The 21,843-nt window shown below is 43.5% G+C and overlaps 1 protein-coding gene across 7 annotated transcripts in view; it reads right to left on the bottom strand.

The window, feature by feature from the left end:
• Positions 1 to 19,419, bottom strand: part of GRM8 (glutamate metabotropic receptor 8) — a 693,462-nt gene extending 674,043 nt beyond the window's left edge. The window contains exons 1-3 of one of the 7 annotated variants that reach the window (XM_045564832.1): positions 19,281 to 19,419; positions 14,481 to 14,585; positions 8,932 to 9,755 (exon numbers count right to left, since the gene is read on the bottom strand). In XM_045564832.1, coding sequence (XP_045420788.1) covers positions 8,932 to 9,441 — 510 coding nt within the window. In that variant the 5' untranslated portion in view covers positions 9,442 to 9,755; positions 14,481 to 14,585; positions 19,281 to 19,419. Of the gene's footprint in view, positions 1 to 8,931; positions 9,756 to 14,480; positions 14,586 to 18,610; positions 18,729 to 19,280 lie in introns of those variants that run through there. The other 6 variants (XM_045564831.1, XM_045564833.1, XM_045564836.1 and 3 more) reach the window with 6 other exon arrangements.
• Positions 19,420 to 21,843: the final 2,424 nt, after the last annotated feature.

The following is a 21,843-nucleotide window of genomic DNA, read 5'->3' as shown; positions in this document are numbered from 1 at the left end:
TGTTTTACTCAAAAAGAGTATCAGCACCACTAGATAAGTACATTAAAATAATTTATAATTTGAATAGACAGCTCCTGATGATAAATATGAAATCTTTATGTCAAAAATATCTACCAAATTTGCATTAGTATGACATGGCATTTGTTCCATAAATAAAACAAACACAAACATTCCCAGAGCTGAGATGATAAATCATTCGGAGAACTCTAATAAATAGAATCGCACAATGTAGATACTTAGATTTACCATGTACAAGAAATAGTACAAGCACTAATCAAAGCTAGAGTTCACTTTTAATCCATGTGAGAAGCAAGGGTAAGGTAAGGCGCTAGAGCAAGAATATGTCACCATCCAAACGCCCTAAAGGGAGCCTCATGTGACTCTGTGGGGTGCAGCTGGAACTAACTAATAGGTCTGGGGCTGTATTATACCAAGCAAACCAGCCCCCCTATGCTCAGAGAGAGAGGCTGGAAGAGTCTTGGAGGGAGAGTAATGGCCAACATTGAGAACACATGTCTATTAGCATTCTGGGCCTAATGAAGTAATACAGCAGAGATTGGCCTCATTCTGGAAACAAATAAAGGTGGCTGTGGACAACGCTATGCCTAGACCCCTATACCTCACCAGACTGGCATTCCTTATGTATTTAAAATACATAAAGATTACATATATAGTTTTATGCTCTGAAGAGTGCATGGGGATAGGAAAAGTCCCCAATTACAGCTAAAAGAGATATCTCTGTCTCTTGCCAGAAAATATGTATTATCAATTAAATGGGTAAATAGGCCCTCTCCCCACTGTGGGGAAAGAAGGGCCTCTTGTGACCCTCTATTGATTAAGACTGCTGTGGAATGTTATTTGCAATCTCATTGCATAATGGAAATCAGGAGGTAGCTGTCATGGTTTCTGAAGACAAATTGCTGGTAGCTGAGACAAATCATAGCCTCCTTTGTCTCTGACTGTTCTCAATTCCCAGTTAATGTGTATCTTACAGTCTAAGTTTCTTAAATCAGTCTGTTGTACTATCTCAGGTAGTGGAAATGAGTAAAAGTGGTACTCTGGGTGACCCTACTTTAGGACTCGTGTTCAAGTGACCATTACACTAATCATTACTCCTGAGCTCTGCATTATTTAATAAGGAACACAACTTTCAAAAGGACACACAATTAAAAATAAATCCATACAACAGCTGCTGTGATTATGACCAATATGAACAGAAATCCAACCAGGTATGTGTCAAGAGAAAAAAAAGCTGTTGCCAGACAGAACACTGTTAAATCTCATTTTTGTTTTGTGCACTTTGACTTGCTTGGTCAGCCAGCAAGCAATTTGTATGGAGCAGTGGTTCTCAAAGTGTGGTCTGCAAAAGAGCAACCTCAGAAACACCTGGGAAGCATTAGAAATGCCAATTCTCAGACCCCACCCAGGACCTACTGAATCAAAAACTCTGAAAGTGGGCTCAGCAATCTATGTTTCAACAAGCCCTCTGGGAGATTTTCATGAAAGCTCGAGTTTGAGAGCCCCTGGACTGGAGCCACAGGACAGCCTTCAGTCTTCCTGGGAAGGTACAACTTTTGGTTGCAAAAAGTGATCTTCAGAAGAGTCTGGAAAGAAATTTATGCTAAAACCACTGTAATTTCTAACTGTGCTGTGAACTTAAAACTGCTCTAAAAAGTAAAGTCTATAAAATAAGATTTTAAAAACTGCAATCTATAGGGCAAATGAGTGCAAAGAGCACAGTAGTTATGCAGATTTATTTATTTATTTATTTACATATACCCTGACTTGTTCTAGAAAGGTTTTCAGATAACTTCTTAAAGAAAAATTTATAGCATCCAATCATAAACGATTCTCTTGGAAAGACCTCTCACAATTTTAAAACCACCTAATTACTTAAAACACCCAAAAAATAAGCATTAATCACTAAGTAAGCTCTTAAGATGTCTTCAGTATTCACTGTAAGATTTTAGACCATTTAAAGTTAGAGAAAAGGAAAGTAAGAAAGGTTTAATTTAAATTCACCAAGTTTAAAATCTGCTCCACCCAACAAGAGTCACGATTCTCCTTTAACAGCCTGAGCACATGACCACTACACTCATTCTAAGTTACTGCATGTTATGAAGAGCTATGGCCTGTGATGTCTGCCCCTGTCTTATGAGCCTGCCTTACAGCAAGATGCTTTTGGTAATTCGCTAATTCAGCCCCTTTGTTGGTCCAAGAAAAGGTTTTATGACACCAAAATTCACTCTAGTGCTAATAGTGTCTGGATGAGTTTTTCAAATAAGAAATGATTTTAAGAAATCAAGGAATGGTAGATCTACTTTTAGTTCTTTGAGGATCTCCATACTGTTTTCCATAAAGGTTGCACTAACTTGCAATCCCACCAACAGTGTATAAGCCCCGACTTAAGCATTATAAAAGCTATCCATGTAACAAAACATTAATATCCCCTTAATATTTTGAAATTTAAAAAAAGAAATCAAAGAGAAGTAATCTATCAGGGATCAGTAAAATAAATTATGGCCTATCCATATAATTAAAAACCAAGTAGCCATTAAAAAAATAAAGTCTTGCAATTCTCAATCCTGGACAAATATCAGAATCACCTGGTGATCTTTTAAAAAATACCAGTGCAGGAGTCCACCCCAATTTCATTGTCTTGGAGAGGGTTTGGGCACCTGTATTTTTTAAAAGCTATGGAGGTAATGCTAACATGCAGCCAAGGTTGAGAATTACTGAGGTAGAACTACATCAACCAACATGGAAACCTCTCTCAAATATATTATTAATTGAAAAAGACAGTTGTAAGACACACATTTATTCATAAAATCATATGTATAATTTTATTAATATATTCATATGTTTGGAAGTGGACTCTTCATTTTACACTGTTTACTTATTTACTGCTTAAGCCTTTCAAAATGAGAATGTTCTTATGTATTTTGCTTATTTAATTTTGTAACTTTTATTTTTGATGAATAATAATTGTGTATATTGACAGGGTACAGTGTGATGTCTTGATTTACATTTATAATGTGGTATGATTAAATAAAGCTAATTAACAAATCCATCACCACATACTTTTTGTAGTGGAAAAATTTTAAATCTACTTTTTTAGCAATTTTGAAATATACAATGCAAATTTTTAATGTTAAAAAATCTGTTTAGAGAAAATGTGAATTTGTAGGAAAATGAGAAAGCACATGAAAATAGGAATTCCCAAAATATATCCTATTTCTTTCTTTCTCCCCTTCTCCTTCCTTCTGTTCCTTTTTCTAAAAGAGGATAAAAGTAAAACAAAAATTTTATTTTTTTTCCTAACCACCCAACACATATTATTTCCACTATTGAGACTGGGATGAGGGAAGGAGTAAGAGAGATGGTTTATTCATTCATTCATTACTTAACAAACATCAATTGGGTTCCCAGACAGGTCCATGCCAGGTGCTTGGAATACAGCAACAAACTAGATATACATGGATCCTGCCCTCATTGCTTATGGGCTAGTGGGGACACAGACAAGTAAGTAACTACAACGGAGTTGGATAAACGTTAAGAAGTACAGGCTGCTTCTTTGTTACATGTAACAAAGAAACTTAATCTAGTCAAGGATAGTGAGAAAAGACTTCCGAAAGTAGAAGTGGACCTTCATCCTGGAACTAACAGTAACCATAAAAGAGTTTTAAGAAGGGGAGAGATATTACCAAGTCTGCATTTCTGACAGATGTCTCTGGCTGTAAGTTTAAATCCTGCTCCCCATGGGCGGTGCCATTCTCCCCCAATAACACTGCTTTGAGTCACTATAAAAAAGAGTACCCATCATCTCTCACCTAAAGAGAGTAGGCTCTTCCAAAGTTAAATTAGGGCTTGCTACAGTACCAAAGGATTGACTGAAGGAGTCTTTCAATTTTCATTATCTATTTGCCACCAAATAAGATTTAACATGAATGTTACTTCCTGCTGAGTTTATTGGTTGCACTCATTTGTCCATCTAACCTGATGAGCATGGATAAGGCAGCTTTACCTTTTCATAGTTTTACAGTTAATAAAGCCCATTGTATGCAATAAATAACTCGCAAAACACTTGGCTTTATTATGGAAGTGGTTATCATAATTGGTAGAGTCTCTTGGAAGAAAATATATCTTGATAAACACAGCATGGGTAGGCAAAGACTTCCAGGGAAATGGGGTGCTTCTCTGTACTTCATTGACTTCACATGAAGATCAATTTTAGCCATTTATAACCAGCACACTTCCACATAGGAAGAAATTATCTAGCCCACCCATAAATGGATTTCTATTTAAAAGTCTCATTTGATTGCTTTGGGAAGGATACACTACAGACTATCTAACCCCTATCCTTCAAGAGTAGCAAATCAACAATCCAGGTGAAGTGTAACTAGAAAAACAAAAAAGAGAGGTATTATATCTGACATTGTCCTCTTATAACCCAATGCACCTTTGCGGACATTAATGTGAGTTACCTCCAGCATCAATGTGCTATTTTTAACTTAGAATGTTCAATCTTTTCTTAAAGTAAGACATATGATTAGTGTTTGGAGAAATAGATCTTCTCTAGTTTAAAGGAGAAGAGTGGAAATGTTCTAGAAAAGGGAAAAAAATGAGGTTTTCATAAAACACAAAGCTAATTTATGTGCTTCCCAGTCAACATTTCCAAAAGGCTCCCTCTTTCTTTTTTAATTCTCTTCAAACTACACAATCACTGAGAGTTGGGCCCCTCTTTTCACTAGGCTCTCTGCAATACAGGAGCCCCTGAGGTGTCCTTTATACCTTTGTATAGGATGGGACCTTCCTGAGTTTGCTATTCTGCAGTTACATGTCACATTATCCTAATTGATACTACTGTTATCTAAAGCCATTAACATGCGACAGGGGTCAAAGAATCACTCAGATGACTACTCTGCCCCATGTTAGCAGATACATGACATGTATGTGCATGTATGTGCTTGTGTGTGTATGTGTGTTAAGGCACAGTAGTGCTTCTAGAAAGTTCAGATCACTAAAGCCTTGTTCTGTGGCTCTAAAACTTGGTTCCACTCCCAGAACACCTCAGTCACTGGATCCTGCCACTTGAAAAGCCTCCTGGGTTGTTTTGATAATCCAACACATACTCCTTTGGCGGTGAGGCAAGAACAGCATGAACTCCATCCCACATCAAGGTTGAGCACCACTGGTCTAGCAGGGCAGTCAGTACCATACCAGCCGAGGCCACAAAGCATTTTCTGCTCCGGGGCTGTGTCCAGCTCCAGCTCCTTGTCCAACCCTCCTCTGAAGTTAGAGGGGCCAATGTTTTCATTTGCTTCTGAGCTTTGGTAAGAAAAGAAACAAAGAAAGGATACCACTTTCCTGTAGATCAGATGAGTAGGGCCCCCTGCACTCCAGGCAGACAAGGTGGCCATCTAGGGAGGTACCGTCTATGCCGGGGCTAAATGAACCTCCCCACTGATGCCACGATCTCCTTTACAAAGACAAATAATTTAATTCACCATTAGTGATCCTGTGGGAAATAAAATCCTCCTCTGACTTAAACACAAACACACTAACATGCAGATGACTGATAATACATAGATCCTTTGTATCAAGTTTTGACTGGGAGAACATTGAGGAATACAAAGACACAAAGGTTGCCACGGGAGGCACAAGCCTGGAGAAGGCGACAGATGGGGATGCTTGTAAGACTTTGTCTCCTTCACAGTTTAGTTCAGGCAGAGCATGCAGGCAAAGACGTGGCCTTCCCGAAGTTTTCCAAAAAAAGAGAAGTGAGACATTTGGAGATTACTTCCAATTTTGTCCCAAATATTTTCTATAAAATTTTAATCAGGTCCCAGCCACATTCTTAAAACCCCAATTCTTGTATATTGCTGAGCAGGGCAATAAATAAATTCATGAATTAAGACCTGGTTTGTATCCCTTATGATCAAGGGTAATTGTTTGTATGTTTTCCACAATGGAGATGTTCTACCTTCTTTAACTCCATTAATCCAGGAATAAGTGGCAATACATTGATTTCTGTGTACCTTTTTAGAGTCTATGTGTCTTATGCTGTCCTCCAGGGGCCCCAGCTCCATAAAGATGTCCTAAAATTTATTTTTGCTCAAGTCATAGCACTTGGCTTAAGAAAATTATTATTCCTCAAAATGGAACTGTATGCCAATCCCCAATGCATTCACTGCTTATCATCCTGTGACAGCCGTTCTAATATGTCATGTCAGTCCTAGTGTATGTGTATAAACAGAAGTCATCCATACATAAAATGGACAATTTTCTATCCCAAGAGTGACCGTCATTATTTCATAATTAATATCACTGTGGAGTGTTAGCTGAAGGTCAAGTATAAATCACCAAACGAAATTAAAGTAGCACAACAATGATGAGTTGCTATTATCTAATTCACATTCAAACGGTTCCAAGTCAGGCAGAAGATGGGCTGAGCACCTACACCCTCTCGCTGACTGACTTCTGAACAAGATGAATTTTTCGAGCCCAGTAATTTGGTTAATAAATATATTTGCTTCCACATGTTAAGTGCTCGCTGTGTGGGCCAGCGTACTGATTATGTTAGTTATGACATCTGCCATAACTAGTGCCTCTGCCTGGCTAAAAGTGACCCACTCCCTGCACTTTGGCCAAGGATAGGGAGAGCAGCCCCTGCATGTGCTAGCCAAGAGTGTCTCAAGAATTGGCCTGGAGCACTGGACTCCCCCCAAGGGGTCAATAATAATTCTATCACCCAGTCAGATAAGGTCCCTCCAGGATTACCCAAGAGAGTAAGAGAATTGGTCCGTGAGGGAAGAGCATAGCAGAGAGAAGCCAAGTCCAGGCTGCATAAAACAAAACCTTCTTCTTGCCTTCAGGTGGTCTGAAGGTTCCTTCAGCAGTCCAAGGAACCAAAGGACACAGCCCAGTCTGGATGGAAGACTTCACCTGCATTTTCTCATTAAATACACCCAACAACCTAACACAGTCTTATCATGACCCTTATTTTACAGATAAGCAGCAAAAGTTAATGTAAACAAGCTTTGAAAACCTCCTCCACCCTCCTCCTCAAATCGCACTTTTGGCTGGGCACCAGACTCCAGGAAAAAGACAGGATTCACAGGAGTTAATGGGATTGATGGGAACCAGAATTGGTGTACAAAGGGAGGGAAATGGAAGGGGAAAGACCCTCGTGAAGGTTTTTCTCTTCTCCAAAAGTGGGTGCTTTTCAGCCACAGCCACTGAGTTAAGAACAGAAAAGAGATGCCTTGGAGCAGTTCAGGAGGGAGTTCGAACCAGGGAGGGGAATTGGGAAAGTTTCTGTGCTGGACACCACCTCAGAGCAGAAAATGCCACGTGGCTCAGAGCTGGGGCTGCTGGGAGAAATCCTAGATCCCAGGACATTGCAGGAAACTTGGAAAATCTGGTTCTGCATCTTGCCTCTAGGCAAGGAGTCAGCTAACCCAAGAGAAATTGTTAACAACTACCTAGTTTGCCTTGAAGGTTTGCAGAGATGGAAAATTAGGGTAACTTTGGCTGCCTATTTTAATTCTGTGTCCTTCTCATTGCCAAGAGGCTCTTCCTAATGTCCTACTCAAATGTCTCCAGCACTCCCTGAAGCCTGTTTGTGCCTCTTCAGTACTCCTTAGACACAGAGAGGTTCTGCTCAGCAACCTCATTTAAGAAAATTTCATCAATCTGAAAATAGCCATTAAGCTGCCTCTTAGCATTTTCTTCTCTAAACTGAGGCAATTCATACCAAGGCTGCACAGCTATTCAAGGGGAGGTTAAAGAGAGGATTATAGTACGACAAGTAGGCTGGAGAAGATATCTTCCAAACCAGAAATCCTTTGATTCAATTCCTTTCATCTTTTGTGTAAAATTTTCCATCACTTTATTCATTTTTATCACAGTATCTGTCATCTGTTGGACTTCTCCATATTCTTTTAATATTTTTAAAATCTAGTATGCATAGGAATAGTTTTTCATAATATAAACCAAAGGCTCATTAATTCAGATTAAGTTGGAAAAGTCATGTTCCACTGAGTAAGAAATCAGACTGAAAAGAATTTTCAATTAAACAAATTATGTCTATTACAAAAAACTACATAATGGTTATTTAATAAATAAAATGAGAAAGTTAGTGAAAATAGTGAGTTACAGTAACTTTATTTTTATGGCAATTTATACTTTTCAAAGTGTTTTTACCTATATGATTTCATATTGCCAATTTCATTCACTATATAAATGCAATGTATAGGTAATAGATCATTAAACCTAAATCAAAAAGTCTTCATTTATCCTGCTAAATTTGAACTTCTAACTCAATAATAATTGTATATAATTATTCCAAGTCTGTATCAGAGCAGTCTTAATTAATGAGGTTCTGCTCTATTGGAGTTATAATAATCCTGACAATTTTATGGCCATCTTATCCCCCAGAGTGTCACTGCCATCTACACATTAGTAATAAATACTATTGGTTCACGAAGCAACTTTTGTCATAACAGAGCATCCCACCTTAAAGAAGTTTCATCAAGTATCTTATAGTTCAAATACCATAGAGATGTTTTGTATGATAAATGTGCTAAGAGTTCATTATGCTCTTTTAAAATGCTTGCTTTGATTTAAAGTAAGTCTAATAAGGAGATTATCCCAAGATGGCAAGGACCCAATATGTCACAGAACTTATCACCTTTCTCTGTGGGGAAAAAAAAAAAAGCAGTCAAAATTAATCCAATTGATTGTAAATAATAGAACTAAACCCACTCATGTAGAAACCCAGACTCAGAACGCCCTATTTGAGGAACCTGGTGACACTGAGAGGGTCTATGAGCACCTTCCCCATCTTCACTTTCTTCTTAAACCTGCAGTTGGACTCACAATGATTCACTGTCCTTTCACAATGGTCAGAAAGACAATGCTTTTACCTACCTTAAAAAGTCTTAAAATGTTAGCAACCATGATGGACACGGAGCTTGCTGCAGCACCTATGACGCCAGAAATCTTGTCGGGCTTGGTGAAAATGGGTGGATCTCCATTAGCACACTTCACATCAGAAGCATCTTTCTCTATTAAAGCCTGCACAAACGTTAGAGACTGCTCCAAAGCGTAGGTGTCCCTGGAGCACGTGTCAAGGATCCGGACACCCAGGGTGATGTTGGAAAGGAGATCAGGGTCCTTGTTAATCTGGTCGATTGCATAAAGCATGGCCTCAAGTCTGTGGATCCCCTTTTCCTTCTTCAGCTCCCCACAAGGCACCCCTCTCTCGCCCTTTGCATGGACAGGGAAGAGACCCCCCAAAATGATGTCCCCATCCACCCGTATGGAATGGGCATACTCTTGGCTGTGAGTTCTCTGCATCATTGTGAGGATCCAGTAGAACTTGGCAGTTAAGAGGAAGAAACAAGAGCAAGAGGCTGACCTCTTTCCCTCGCATACCATTTTCTCCACAGGTGGTGTTGCAATCCAAGACCCGAAGTTTATTCTTGCCACAGAAGAAGGGGGACCACCTGAGGCTGCACCTTCTGGAGGCTACCATCAGGGCCCATGGGGGAAAGGCTCTGTGGGCATCAGCAAGTTTTCTTGATTTAAACGTCACAGTGAATTTCCATCAGACCCCTAAGGTTCAATTTTATTTCCTTATCAAGTCAACTTGCTTGGAATGGTGCAAAAATTAGAATAACATCTGAGGTTCCAGTGTTGGGATGAGGTCAACAATTCACGTTCTTGAAGTCAGCCTTGTAGCAGAATTATTCCTGAGGGGCAGGAGGAGAAGAAAAAAGGAGGGTTCAGTTGAGTGGGTCTACATTTTTCACATTTTTAAGCCCTGTTTACACCAAGCTCTTTTTTTAAAAAAATTCTCCTATTCAGTAAGAAAGTAATTCTTTTTGTCCCCCAGTGATTCTGAACACCTGGCTGCACTGCATCTAAACAGGGAGATTGATGACACTTTTGGAGCAAAGGAAACAGAAAAGTATCAGAAACTAGGTTGATTTTCCCAAGCCAGAAAGCATTTTTATTTATCATTTTATTTCAATAAATCCTATTTCCATGAAGGTAAAAATCCTGTGAACTGATGGCATTATTTCTTTTCAAATCTGTTTTTATTTTTTACAGTTATCAGAATTTAGCACTTACATTTTATCAACAAAATCATAATGAAAGGTTATTTTCTGTGATGTATCCAACAAGCCAGTCATCTGTTAATGACATTTTTTGGTGCCTCAGCTTTCCCAGTGGGAATAAATGATTATTCAATTACAATAAAAAAGAAAGAAAGAAATCCACCTAAAGAACTCAAAAATGTGTAAGTTTTGTAGCTTATGAAAAAATTTAACATAGAATGTCAGCTATTTGGTATAAATTATCTTATTCCTCTCTGGTAACAAAACAAAGACTTGAAAATTAAACATGTAGGGAGGGTTATGTGTGAAGATATTCCCGTCACCATTGTCAGGGTTTCCAATTAATTTGTCAGGGTGGAAGCAATGGGTATGCTTACAGTTCTGAAGTAAACACACCTTGATCCTAGACTCACTGGAAGCAAATCAGAGCTGGCGATCAATTGAAGAGCTTCTTAATTTTGTCTGACTCAGTGGGGAAAACAGCTATTACATCAAGACTAGAAATAACCTGGAGTGAAAAAGTCTACAGGCAAATCTACAGAAAAAGTTTTTCTAGTGCCTTCATCCTCAAAGTATTCCATAAGATTCTTTCAAAGGACTTTCAAAGATGTTTAACTAAAAATGAAAACTGACTTAACATAGGGAATCTGAGATTTGAAATGCACACATAATTAAGAAAATTAATTAACACACCAATTTACTTTGGCAGGATGGTTAATCTAATGCTCATTTCTAACCTATTTATATATGAGTTTGAAACCTGAAATTTGAACAATTCTCCTCTCTCCTAGCCAACTAACATCTGGTTGTATTTTCCATTCACTTGTTCAAGTTCCAATTCATAAAATTTTCTTTCTGCCCTTCTTGTCCCAAAAGAAAGCATGGGGCCTCTCTAGGGGACAACTGAACATATGGCCCACACACCTTTAGAGAAAGCTGCACTTTTTTCACTTTCAGCTTAGAAAAGGAAGCTCATAGTAGCCCAATGCCCCATATGTCTGATTGTACAGCTGGAGGCCTGGCCAGCCAACAGCCCACACTGCTGAGAGAGTTCTATGTTGCCTATGACAAGTATTCTCTGCTCCCGGCACATGCTAAGCCCTGGATTTCCTCTATGCTGCCCAAAAATACTTAGTCCTTTTCTGATTTTTCTCACTACTTAACTGATACTACTTCACACTCAATTCTCCTGACAGCTGCTTCTCCCTCAGAAAATCTGTGATTCAACAACAGCCTGACCTCAGGCATTCCACAAAAGGAAATATTTGGAAAGTCAACTTGACTTTTTGGATGAAGCCATTTAAGTGATAGACTGTAAATTACATTGATGGCCCATTAAGGATAGGACTATGTTTTACAATTTCACAAGGAAAACCAGTCACATGATAGTTAAACCTCATTAACTCTGATCACTAGTTGAGAATTTGAGGCTAAGTCCACATGGCTGAGTTGACCCTTACTCTGACAGGGCACAGAATGAATGGATAAATAAGGTGAACAAGAAATGTTTAACAGGGGAACAAATGCGACCTATTGTTCTCCAGAGACCAACCTTTCTTTATTACACCAAACTGCCTCTCAAGTACTTAAAATACTTAAGAGAATAAATGGTCTTCAATTATAGACAAATATACAAACAGTCCATCTTTTAATCACAAAGCATCCTTACCTATCTATTCATGTGGCATTAACCTAGTTCCACTTGTTGTAGAGTTCTGAAAGTAATAAAATTGAGTAGCCTTTGAAATAACTGGTGTTTGCAATAATGGTTAGTCTCTTTGATATCTCATAGGTCTGTTTGGAGCTTTAATTTAAGGACAGGTTTGGGGATGAATAGCAGTGAGGCAGGAATCAGTTTTGCTTAATGGATGAGTGCACTGAAATGGAAAACGAGAGGCTCAGTTTTGGTTTTATTTCAGTTTCATTTATCGAACACTGAACAGCTCACTTGAATTTTTGCTTTAGTTTCCTCCTCTGCAACATAGAATTAATTGCACGTAACCTCTCCAAAGCTTGATTTTTCTTGTCTGTGATGGGGTGATAGAACCTGTCACACAGCATACGTGGAAAGCACAGTACCTGGTATAGGGTGAATGCTCAGTGGACAGGAGCTATTGTTGCTGATCTAGCCTGTAATTCATTTTCTACTAAAGCAGAGCAACGTTGTCTGTATTTGCCCAGTTGGTGAGATTTTTGTTGAATTTTGTTTGTCACTTTAAAAATAAAATCAGAGCTACTTATAAAGTATTTAAATATTGCAGTTATTTCAAAATCTGATACATTGTCATAAAAATCACAGACTCTTGATGGCTAGAAGGTTTATTTTCCCTTTTAAATTCTAAGAAAAATATATCTGAAAGTTTTTGAAAAACTACATCAATTAGGTTTCATTGTATAATCTTAAATTGCCTAATCTTGTCCTTATACAATTCTTGTGAGCTCTAATCCAAACTCATCCTAGTTTGAGTCACTAGGTTTTAAAGAAATTGTAATCTTTCTGTGCTACAGATCAAATATCTCTACTTTGTGTTCAGTGTTTGATTTAAAGTGTAACAGCTTTTCTCTAAAACTGACCTTCCTCTGGGGTTTGGTAGAAACCTTGTTTGTGCTGATGGACTTCCGCAAGGTGTGAGGTCCGCAATCCAGAAACCAACTTCCCAGGGAAGCAGACATCCTGGACTATGTCTGAGCCCTGTGGCAGGGAGGAGAGGTGGGAGGCACGCAACCTAGTGGGGAAGCTTAACCATGAACCTCAGAGCCCTTCCTGTACATGCTCTCCCAGCCCATCCTGAGCACACCATACATCATATATCATTAGCCTTTCCAATGGCAGTCTCAAAGACCTGGGGCTCCAGGGAGCAGGCCCTCTGGCTAGAACTTGAGTCTGTGGATCCCTAATAGTGCTGTCCTGTTTCCTGAAAGGCCAGTAGTAAGGACACCTCCTCATGGGCCAGAGCCCAGAATTCTGCTTCTTTTTATTTCTACCTGTCTTCTCTGTACCAAAGTCTCAAGTACCTAACATAGTATCTCCATGAATTTTCATATACCAATCATTAGCTTTTATATATATAAGAAAAGAAGACTCTGAGGGGTTGAGCATGGCCCCAAGCCCTGAGCCAGTAAGTGGCAGTGCTGCCAAAGTCCTCAAAGTGGGTCCTGCCCTTGAAGAAAGTCCCAGTGCTGCAAGAGCTTGCTGTGGCCACACCAGTGAAGGGGAGTGCCCTGCTCCTCCACTGAAATCTTCCAGAAATGTGTACATCTTCAATGGTTAGCTCTCAAAGCACAATAACGTACTAATTAGGAACGGACAATCTGGGGGCATTTTCGAGAGGGTGATTTCTGAATCTCTCAAGGGATTGAGCATACCCAGTGCAGTTTGTCCAAACACCTCTGCTTAAAATCAGGTTTCCTAATGCAGTGGGAACACACTCACCAGAACACATAGGGTCTATTAAGGGCCTACGGTCATGTCTTCCTCTGGCACTTAGCAAGTGAAATTAAGATATGATATGGTTAAATCCTCACTGAGGAATATCATTAGCCAAGAATTGTAATTTTTTTCTCATAAAAAGGCCAAAGCAGCATTCCTATGGTGCAGTCCATTCAGCTCCTTAACAAAAAGGTTAAGCTGAATATTGTCATCAATTCATAAAACTGCCCACACTTGCAACTCCTTTTGTTGTTTTTGAAAATGCATCCTATTTCTGTATCATCTCCCTTGCTGTAACATGTGTGCGTGGCCATGGATTCTTGGTGGGGCAGAGTTGGGATGGGACACAGAGTTCTCCCCTGACAACAGAGGCCTGTAATTGGATCCTTGTCTAACAGTCACTGGCTGGTGACACTGAACATGTCCCTTCACATCTGTGTGCTTCCATTTCCTCATCTATGAAATGAGTGAGTTAGACCACATGATCTCTAAGATATCTTCCAGTTTTTCATTCTGAGATTCTATTATTTAATAATAAGAGAATATGAGATATGCTCAAATATCAGAGCAAGGCTTTGCCAACTGAACACAGTAACTGATTTTGTTTGCAAGCTGAGTGACTTTTTTCCCATCAGTGAGAGAAAGTCCCATATTAAGAAAATCTGATACAGGAGAAGCTGAACTTACTAAACAGACAAATATGAAAGTGATTATTTGCATTACAAAAGAATTCACCACAGGTTTCCTTTACATAGCTAAATCCCATGCATTTAAAAAACAATCTGATTTGGTAGAATTCAATTTGCACCCTTACCTTTCCAATAACACAGCTATTACATAAAAAGACCATATTTAAAGTAATGAGAAGCCACTTTTATAGTACATATCAGAAAATAAGAGGGAAAGGAGGCGACACTAGCACTTACTGAATGCCTACAGTGTGCCTTGAGCCTCACACACATTATTTCATTTCCTTCATAAAATACACCTATGAGGTTGGTATCACAGCCCCCATTTGGGATATGAGGAACCTGAAAACAGAAAGATATATGACTGTGTCTAAAGTCTCAGACCAGGATTAACATGCAGAACTACTGTTAGGTACTTTCCCTGGATGCAGGAGACCATGGTGGATATTAAGCTAACCCTGATGTGACAATATGAACTGTGAGTAGGACATCCAGGGTCTTAGGAGACCCTGATTCTAGTCTCACTCCCCTGGTACTTACTGTATGGCATTGGACAAGTCAATTCACCTGGTCTCAGTTTCTTTGTTCCTAAAATGAAAAATGATTTCTACCTTCCTCCTATGTTGTTAAATCAAATGATTATAATGTATATAAAAGTACTTGATAAATTGCCAAGTGATATAAGAATGTACAGGGGATACTATTAGTTTACCAATCAGTCCTAAAACTAAAATATTTCCCTGGAGTATTATACTTGGAAAATCTAAGAAAACCACTTTCCCATGATCCTCAGGGCTAGTCAGATCTTAACAATAGTCATATGTCCAAGAAATCAACCCTAAAGAGCCTGTATCAAGAGCACAGAGCTTGAAGAAAAACTGGAAAGAAGGATGCAAGAGGAAAAAGCAATGGAAATATAATGTCTGACCTGGAGAACTGAAGGTCATGGACACTTGGAGCCTCCAAAGGGCTATTCTGAAGGAAGTGGTGACAAGATATTCTTCTGCAGTGAAAATAGGACAGTAGGATACCTTCCTAAGTTGTAAGTGTCTTCTGCCCCTGGGTCATTACCACTGGGCAAGTCAGCCAATATACAGCCAGCAGATTTCTAGCTATAGGCACAACCCTGCCCAGAAAAGTAGGAAACTGGCAACACATGTGCTCAACAACCACTACATACTCTTCTTGGGCCTTTCCTAGATCTCCCTGCTTCTGATCACTTGCTGCCGAGCCCTACCCTTCTCTCTCTTCCCCAGAGCTGGGTCTCCTCCCTCCCTCAGGGCTGATACAGATGTTTCCTACCAGGTCACAACCTCAAGACCTTGTTCTCTCACTACTTTGGCCCTCCCCAGGGAGTGAGTGGATTCATTAGCAGGTAACAAAATCTGAAGATGCATTACTGTCATTCCCCAACCGGAACATCTGCATTTCCAGGATGATTCCTAGGAAAGCTATGATTTCTTTACCAAAGAAATATCACCATTAATAGTGATTAAGACTGGTGATGCAACATGCCACAGTAGGGAGCTATGAGTCAGGAGCCTCTCAAAGGTGACACTCAGGTCACTCCAACAGCAATGCCCACCACTTACAAAGCACATCCTGGGATGAGAGAACATTATGCTCAAAGTCCTTCCCAGTCAGTGGGTGAGTTCATCACAACTAGTCAAAGCACCAAGCAGAAAATGAAAATCAAAGAAAACATCTCCTCTTGGAGAAAAAAAAAAAAAAAAAAGGAGGACGAAGAAAGGAAGGAAAGGAGGAAAGGAAAGAAGGAAAAAGGGAGAGAAAGAAAGTCCAAGGCTAAATTCCAACTCCTACCAGAGACCAAACCCCCTCTTGAAATGGAAACAATATGATCTAGCTGGCTCCCTGCTCACAATTTCTCCTGGAACAACATGAAGTGCCTGTCCCTGCTAATCAAACTGCATGTGTGAGTCTGGTGATGCCCAACCAGGGTTTAACAAGAAACTAACAAGTTTCTGGAAACTTTGCAAGCCAGCCTACTTCACAGGAGATGTGGCCAGGTCTTTGCTGTGGGTCAAGTAAGAGATAAATCTGTGCAGCATCTTCTTTTAAGACACTGGGACAGAGCAACTCTACTCCCCAGACTAAAGCAAGGTCCTCTTTATGTTGGGCATTCTAACTACCCGAGAAAGATGGTAGGAAAGAAACTTGGAAGGAAAAACATCATTGCTATCACCAGTGTGTGTGTTCTGTGCCTCATGCCCTGAAGACAATGGAACATTCTTACACAAAGATTGGCACGGAATTGCCAATGTGAATGTCAGCCGGGTTATTTGCTGCATAAATACCAATTAAACCAGCCCTTCAGCAGCTCCAACCTGCCCAGCCAACTTTGAAAAGAGCACATCTCTCCAGACCTCTAACTTTCTCCTGCACTCTCCAGCTATTTCTTTTTCTATTTCTTTTGGATTTAGATGTTTTTAGAATTATTCAAGCAGCCATAACTTGCAAAGGGACCATAATAGGGCAGAACTAGCTAGCAGAAACCAAATAGAACAAATTGAGCCTAAGTAACAGTATAGAGCTATGTTAGCATCTTTTTCTTTATTCTGGGTAAATCATTTCCTACAGAGCCTCCCCTCACCTATTTCTCCCCACATCCCTTATTTAAAAGCAAAAATTATCTGTCTTTATCTTAGACACAGTACAACCTGTAGTTGACTCTAAAATGGGAAAACTACATTTTAAAAAATCTTGATTCATTTTCCCTGATAAAGCTTTTCTTTTCAAAATTATCAAACCATGTATTTTCAAGAACCAGAGAATGAATTTCATGCTGCTGATTGTCTCCTGTAAAGATCTTTCACGATATTATTCACAAGGAAGTGACCAAGGTAAACTAAAGTGGTTCTGTAGCCATTTGCAATTATTGACAAACAATTTCATAAAGGAAAATGGAAAATACAGGCAAGTGCAATAAGCTGTTTATCCAAGATCTACCTGCTGGTGGCTCTTATTCTATTTTTCTTTCAAGCAAAATACAAGCTATCACTGGAATGCATATCTCCCGTTCATGATTTTTCTTGTAAGTATATCCACCACCAACCCGATTTTCTAGTTCTGTCAGTTGGCAGGATTTGTATTCAATCGAGACCATAGTGTAGTCTTGGGTGTTCTCGAGACTCCCACACCGTCAGGTCTGTGGGAAAGGATCACCCCCAAATGGCCAACAGGCATTCCCTCCCGGGGTTGGGACTTTCTTGGAAAACTGAGGGGTTCGGGGCTTCTGCAACTGGCTAATGGGTCTATTTCACCCCTGCCGTCCTGAGCGCGCAGACACCCTCTGACCCCAGGCTTCACAATTTGGGTCAAGGGGGAAGCAAGCCCTCAGGGAAGCACTGGGGTGCCGCTTTGCGCAACTGGGTGACTCTCAACGCCCCTCCGCATTTCATATGCACCAAGGGAGTGTGTCAGACAGACGGGATTTTTTGTTGTTGATTTTGGTGTTGTGTGTGGGGGGGGTGGTTCTGTCACGTTATCACCAACTGTACGAACCTCAAGGGATCTCCTAGTTCTTCGGCTGAACAGATGGGCTCGCGCTTGGTGAGGCTGAGAGGTCTCCAACTCTGTCTCTGTCTTATCTCTCTCCCTCCCTCTCCCTCTCTCTCTCTCTCTCTCTCTCCCTCTCTCTCTCTCTCTTTATCTCTATCTCTACCTCAGACAGCGGCCACTCACCCCACCCCGGGTCGTCTCTTCCCCACCGCATCTTCCTTTTTCTTCTTGGTTCCTTGGGCTGTCGAAGCCGGGCTCCGGGTACAGCCTAGGGCCGCGGGGGGCAGTACCTGGTTCCTCGCGCCTTTCCCGCGCCGCCGGGGCATTCCGGCGCCGCCCGGGTCCCCTAGCGCCCCGGGGATTCAGCCTCCGCGCGCCGCCAGGCCACGAGCGCTTCCGCCCCCGGCGCACCTGCCGCCCCGAGCGCCCGCACCCGACCCGCAACCTGGTCCACGCTGGCCGCGGGAGCCGCTGAAGAGCTGTCGGGGCGTATTCGCCTTTGCTTTTTAGACAAGATGCCCGAGACCTTTCCTGCTCCTCCCCCCCAACCCAACAAGACAGGGAACTCCGGCGTTTTCCAGAGAGCCACAAAGGGGAGGGGGGCACGGAAATCCCAACCTCGCGGGGCTAACTCGGAGAACACAAACTCAAGGCAGTAGTGCACTGTGCTGAGATGCGGGTATCCCGGACCCCGAAACCGCCCGGCTTCCCCCGCGACCCGCATCTTCCCTAGATCCTGGTTAGACATCCATCCAGCCCACGCTCGGGCGGGCGGGGGTTACCCCAACTCATGCCGGAAGCCGCTAACTTCGGAAATCCCTGCCGTTACATTTGCAAAACCAAGGTACCTCGTCATCTCGGCGGGGCAAGTCCGGATTCCGCCAGGGCAGGTCCAGGAGGTCACCCGGGGCAGGCAAGCCGAGGCAGAGCGCTTTAAAATCCTGCCTCTTCACGCCCCATCCGAGCATCCTGGGCGCGCCTGCCCCCTTCCCGTCACCCTTCAGTCTCCCATTCTCCGACTAAACTTTTGGGGGATCACATCTCCAAGCCTTGCGAGTTCCGAGCGAAGCCTCCCTCTTTTCTGACCCTCTTCACTAGAATGTAATCATGGGCAGGCAAGAGGGGTGGCTGCCTTGTTCTTTGCAACGTAAAATCAACAGACACCCAATCAAGCTCCAATGCCCGGCCAGCCCCTCGCCCCCTGGCGCCCACTCTCCCTCTTCCCCCCCGTCCCCGTCACCTCCGCCTGCCAGTTCTCTCACAGACTCCGGGTGTGCAAGGCCGTCTACTTGTGCCCCGGAAAAGCAAATCACTAAAGTGATCTGAGAAGGAACGGTGCACCTGGCTGTCAGCTGAACGGTGTTAGGGAAGAAAACGGAAAGGGGAATAAAATAGGAGGAATTCTCCTTTTTCAGCAAGCACGGCGTTTGGAGGGAGTTTGGGGGCTGGGGGCTTTTTATCCCGTGATTCGACACTTGCTCTCCTCTTCTCTTTCTGCTGCGCGGCGGCGAGTCTTACCCTGCTCCCCGCAGAGGGCGCGGTGAGGAAACCCGCGGGGGGCCCGCAGCTCCATGTCAGCGACGCCGCCGCCGCCGCCGCGTGAGGCGAGCACCGCGGCCGCACTTGTGGCTGGTCTCTGGGCTGAGGGGGCTGAGCTGGCCGAGCCGGAGCCAAGTCTCTTCCATGTGAATAACAAATACTCCCACCGGCGGCCGCGATTGGTCTGCGCCTGGCGCCTCCCGATCCTCCGCCCGCGGCCATTCACCCCGTGCGGCGCGGGGAGCCGCGGCCGGGATCGCGCCCGGGATCGCCAATCGCTTCGCGCCAACCAGTCACCTCGGGAAGCGGGCGGAGGACCCCCGAGGGGCGGGAGGCCCAGTATTTCGGCGTCACCGAGCTGCCCTGGCGCGGACACGGAGAGGGACACGCGGGCGGCGGATCCCCCTCGGTGCTTCAGCCCGAAGCGATGAGGAGACCAGAAATGTCAATAGTTTTGATTTTTAAAAATCATCCCCACCCGCCCCGCCCCCACCAAAAAAGGGAGGACCCAACGACTGAGGGGAGAAGGGTAGGGGGGGACGGAGGGAAGAAGCGGGAGCGGGTAGGACGAATATGGCTGTGTAGGAGCCCAGCGGCTCCGACTGCCTGGCGAGCCCGGGACCGGCGCGGGAAGGCGCCGCAACACGCGACCCGGGCACGGCAGCCGGCACCCGCGAGCCTGGGGCCCTCCTTATGAGCACAGCTCCGAAAAGAGTCGCCGTGAAGAACGCATGGTAGAGGACAAGTGTCCCACCACACGCTATCTTTTCGGGGATGCTCAAAGTAGAGCCCGCAAGCCGCGTGGGTCCCCTGCAAAGTTTGCCTCACGCCGCGCGGCGGTTCCGCCATTTGTCCTGCCCCGGGGCGCAGGCGACTGTCTCCCGCGCTCACCGGCGCCGAGGGTATGGGGGGTGGTGCCTTCTCCGGAGCCCCGGGAGCTCAAGGTTGCGCACAATACGGTCCCCCTGCGTAGCAGGGGGCGCAAGTGGTCACGGAGACAGTCATTTTATTGAGATAATTCAAGGAGCCGCAGATGTTAGGAGGGAATCTCCTGAGGAGCGTGGCTCCTCGGTTTCTGTGAGGAAACCTCGGGATTCCCTTCGCGCCCAGCTGACAGGAACGTGCACAGTCCAGCGCCCTCTCCGCTAGTTACCGCCCAGGCACCCGCACCGCGCACCCGCCGGGGCGACAGAAAGAGGGAGCCCCCCTCGCAGCCCGCGCCCCGAGCTGCGGCCGGGCGGGCCGTGTGTTGGTGAGAAAGTTCCATCTAGAGGCGGCCGCGCGCAACTGCAGGCGGCGCCCCCGGCCGGGGAGAGCCAAGGAGGGAGCGGCGCTTGCCGAGAGGGGCGGCTCCGGGATATAGGGATGGAGAAGGAGAGGATAGACCCCGAAAAAGGCAGGCCCTCTCCCCCCATGCGACATCTCTGCAACAAATTTCAACTTCCTAAGCATCGTGAACTTCATAAGCATCATGACAGGTATCTTGCATTAATTCCTGTATATATTACTTATTCTGTTCAGGTTTCTTTAATGTTCGTATCAAACTCTGTGGGATGATCAGAACTGTTAAACCTACCCTACAGATGAAGGAGGAAACCGAGGCTTGGAGGCACGGCTGGAAAGTACTAGAGCCGGAAATCAGAGCTGTTTGGCTTCAAAACCCCATACACACTCCTCCCTGAGGTTGTCGGCTTTTCCCAAGGCTGGCATTCGTGCGTGAAGTTTCCATTGAGGACACAGCTGTCTCATTGCTCGTTTCATAAAGCTACCCTTGACCTTTGTCACTTAGAAAACTCTACAGGTTTGTAGGCCAGGGGACCTATTTCCCTTTCACTCCCTTTGCTTCCCATTTTCCGCCTTTCTCTCTCCCATCTCCTCATTGAGAGGCTGTTTGGTTATAAAATCATTCTTTTATGGCCACAACCACCTGGAGAGAGAAAGGAGACTCAGAGAGATAAAATGAGCTGGGTCCTCTGTCCACAAACTTTTCTGCAGAGGGAACCTCAATTCACTGTGAATGTACCTCGCAGCCCTGAAGGGGTTGACCAGTGGCCAGTACAGCCTGGGGCAGGAAAGGTAGAAAGAGGAAGAACCTCTGATTGAAGCAGAGATGGGGCTGAGTGGTCTCACTGTTTCCATGTCTGTGTATGAAGCTTGGGAGACATTCTTAGGGACTGGAAGAGCTCCCTGCTCCTCCAGAAATGTAAAGGTAAGCTCCATGGCTTGGTTCCCTTAGCAGGCAGCCCACCCCACCCCAAACTCCAGACTGGTGACCTCTGTCTGAGCAGAGTTATCATGGGTAACATAGAGGTGTGAATAAATCCCTCTCTAGACCCTTCTCTGTGTGTGCATTAATACATTTGGGGGATAAAAAGAGACGTGAAGGAGGGGACAGGCAGAGAAAGCCTGCAAAGACCCTGAGCGCACAGAGCTGCTAGCTATACATGGACTTCAGCACCTGCTAGCGGCCAGATGTGGGCCCAGTAGGGTTGTACCTGGTCTGAGCTACGAGGGCAGTACTCTGGTGCTCTGATGGGACCGT

This window comes from Lemur catta, chromosome 11 (genome assembly GCF_020740605.2).
Source record: "Lemur catta isolate mLemCat1 chromosome 11, mLemCat1.pri, whole genome shotgun sequence".
In the NCBI taxonomy this organism is placed as follows: Eukaryota; Metazoa; Chordata; class Mammalia; order Primates; family Lemuridae; genus Lemur; species Lemur catta.
Note: the sequence above shows the minus strand (reverse complement) of the source record. Positions and strands in the feature narration are given on the sequence as shown.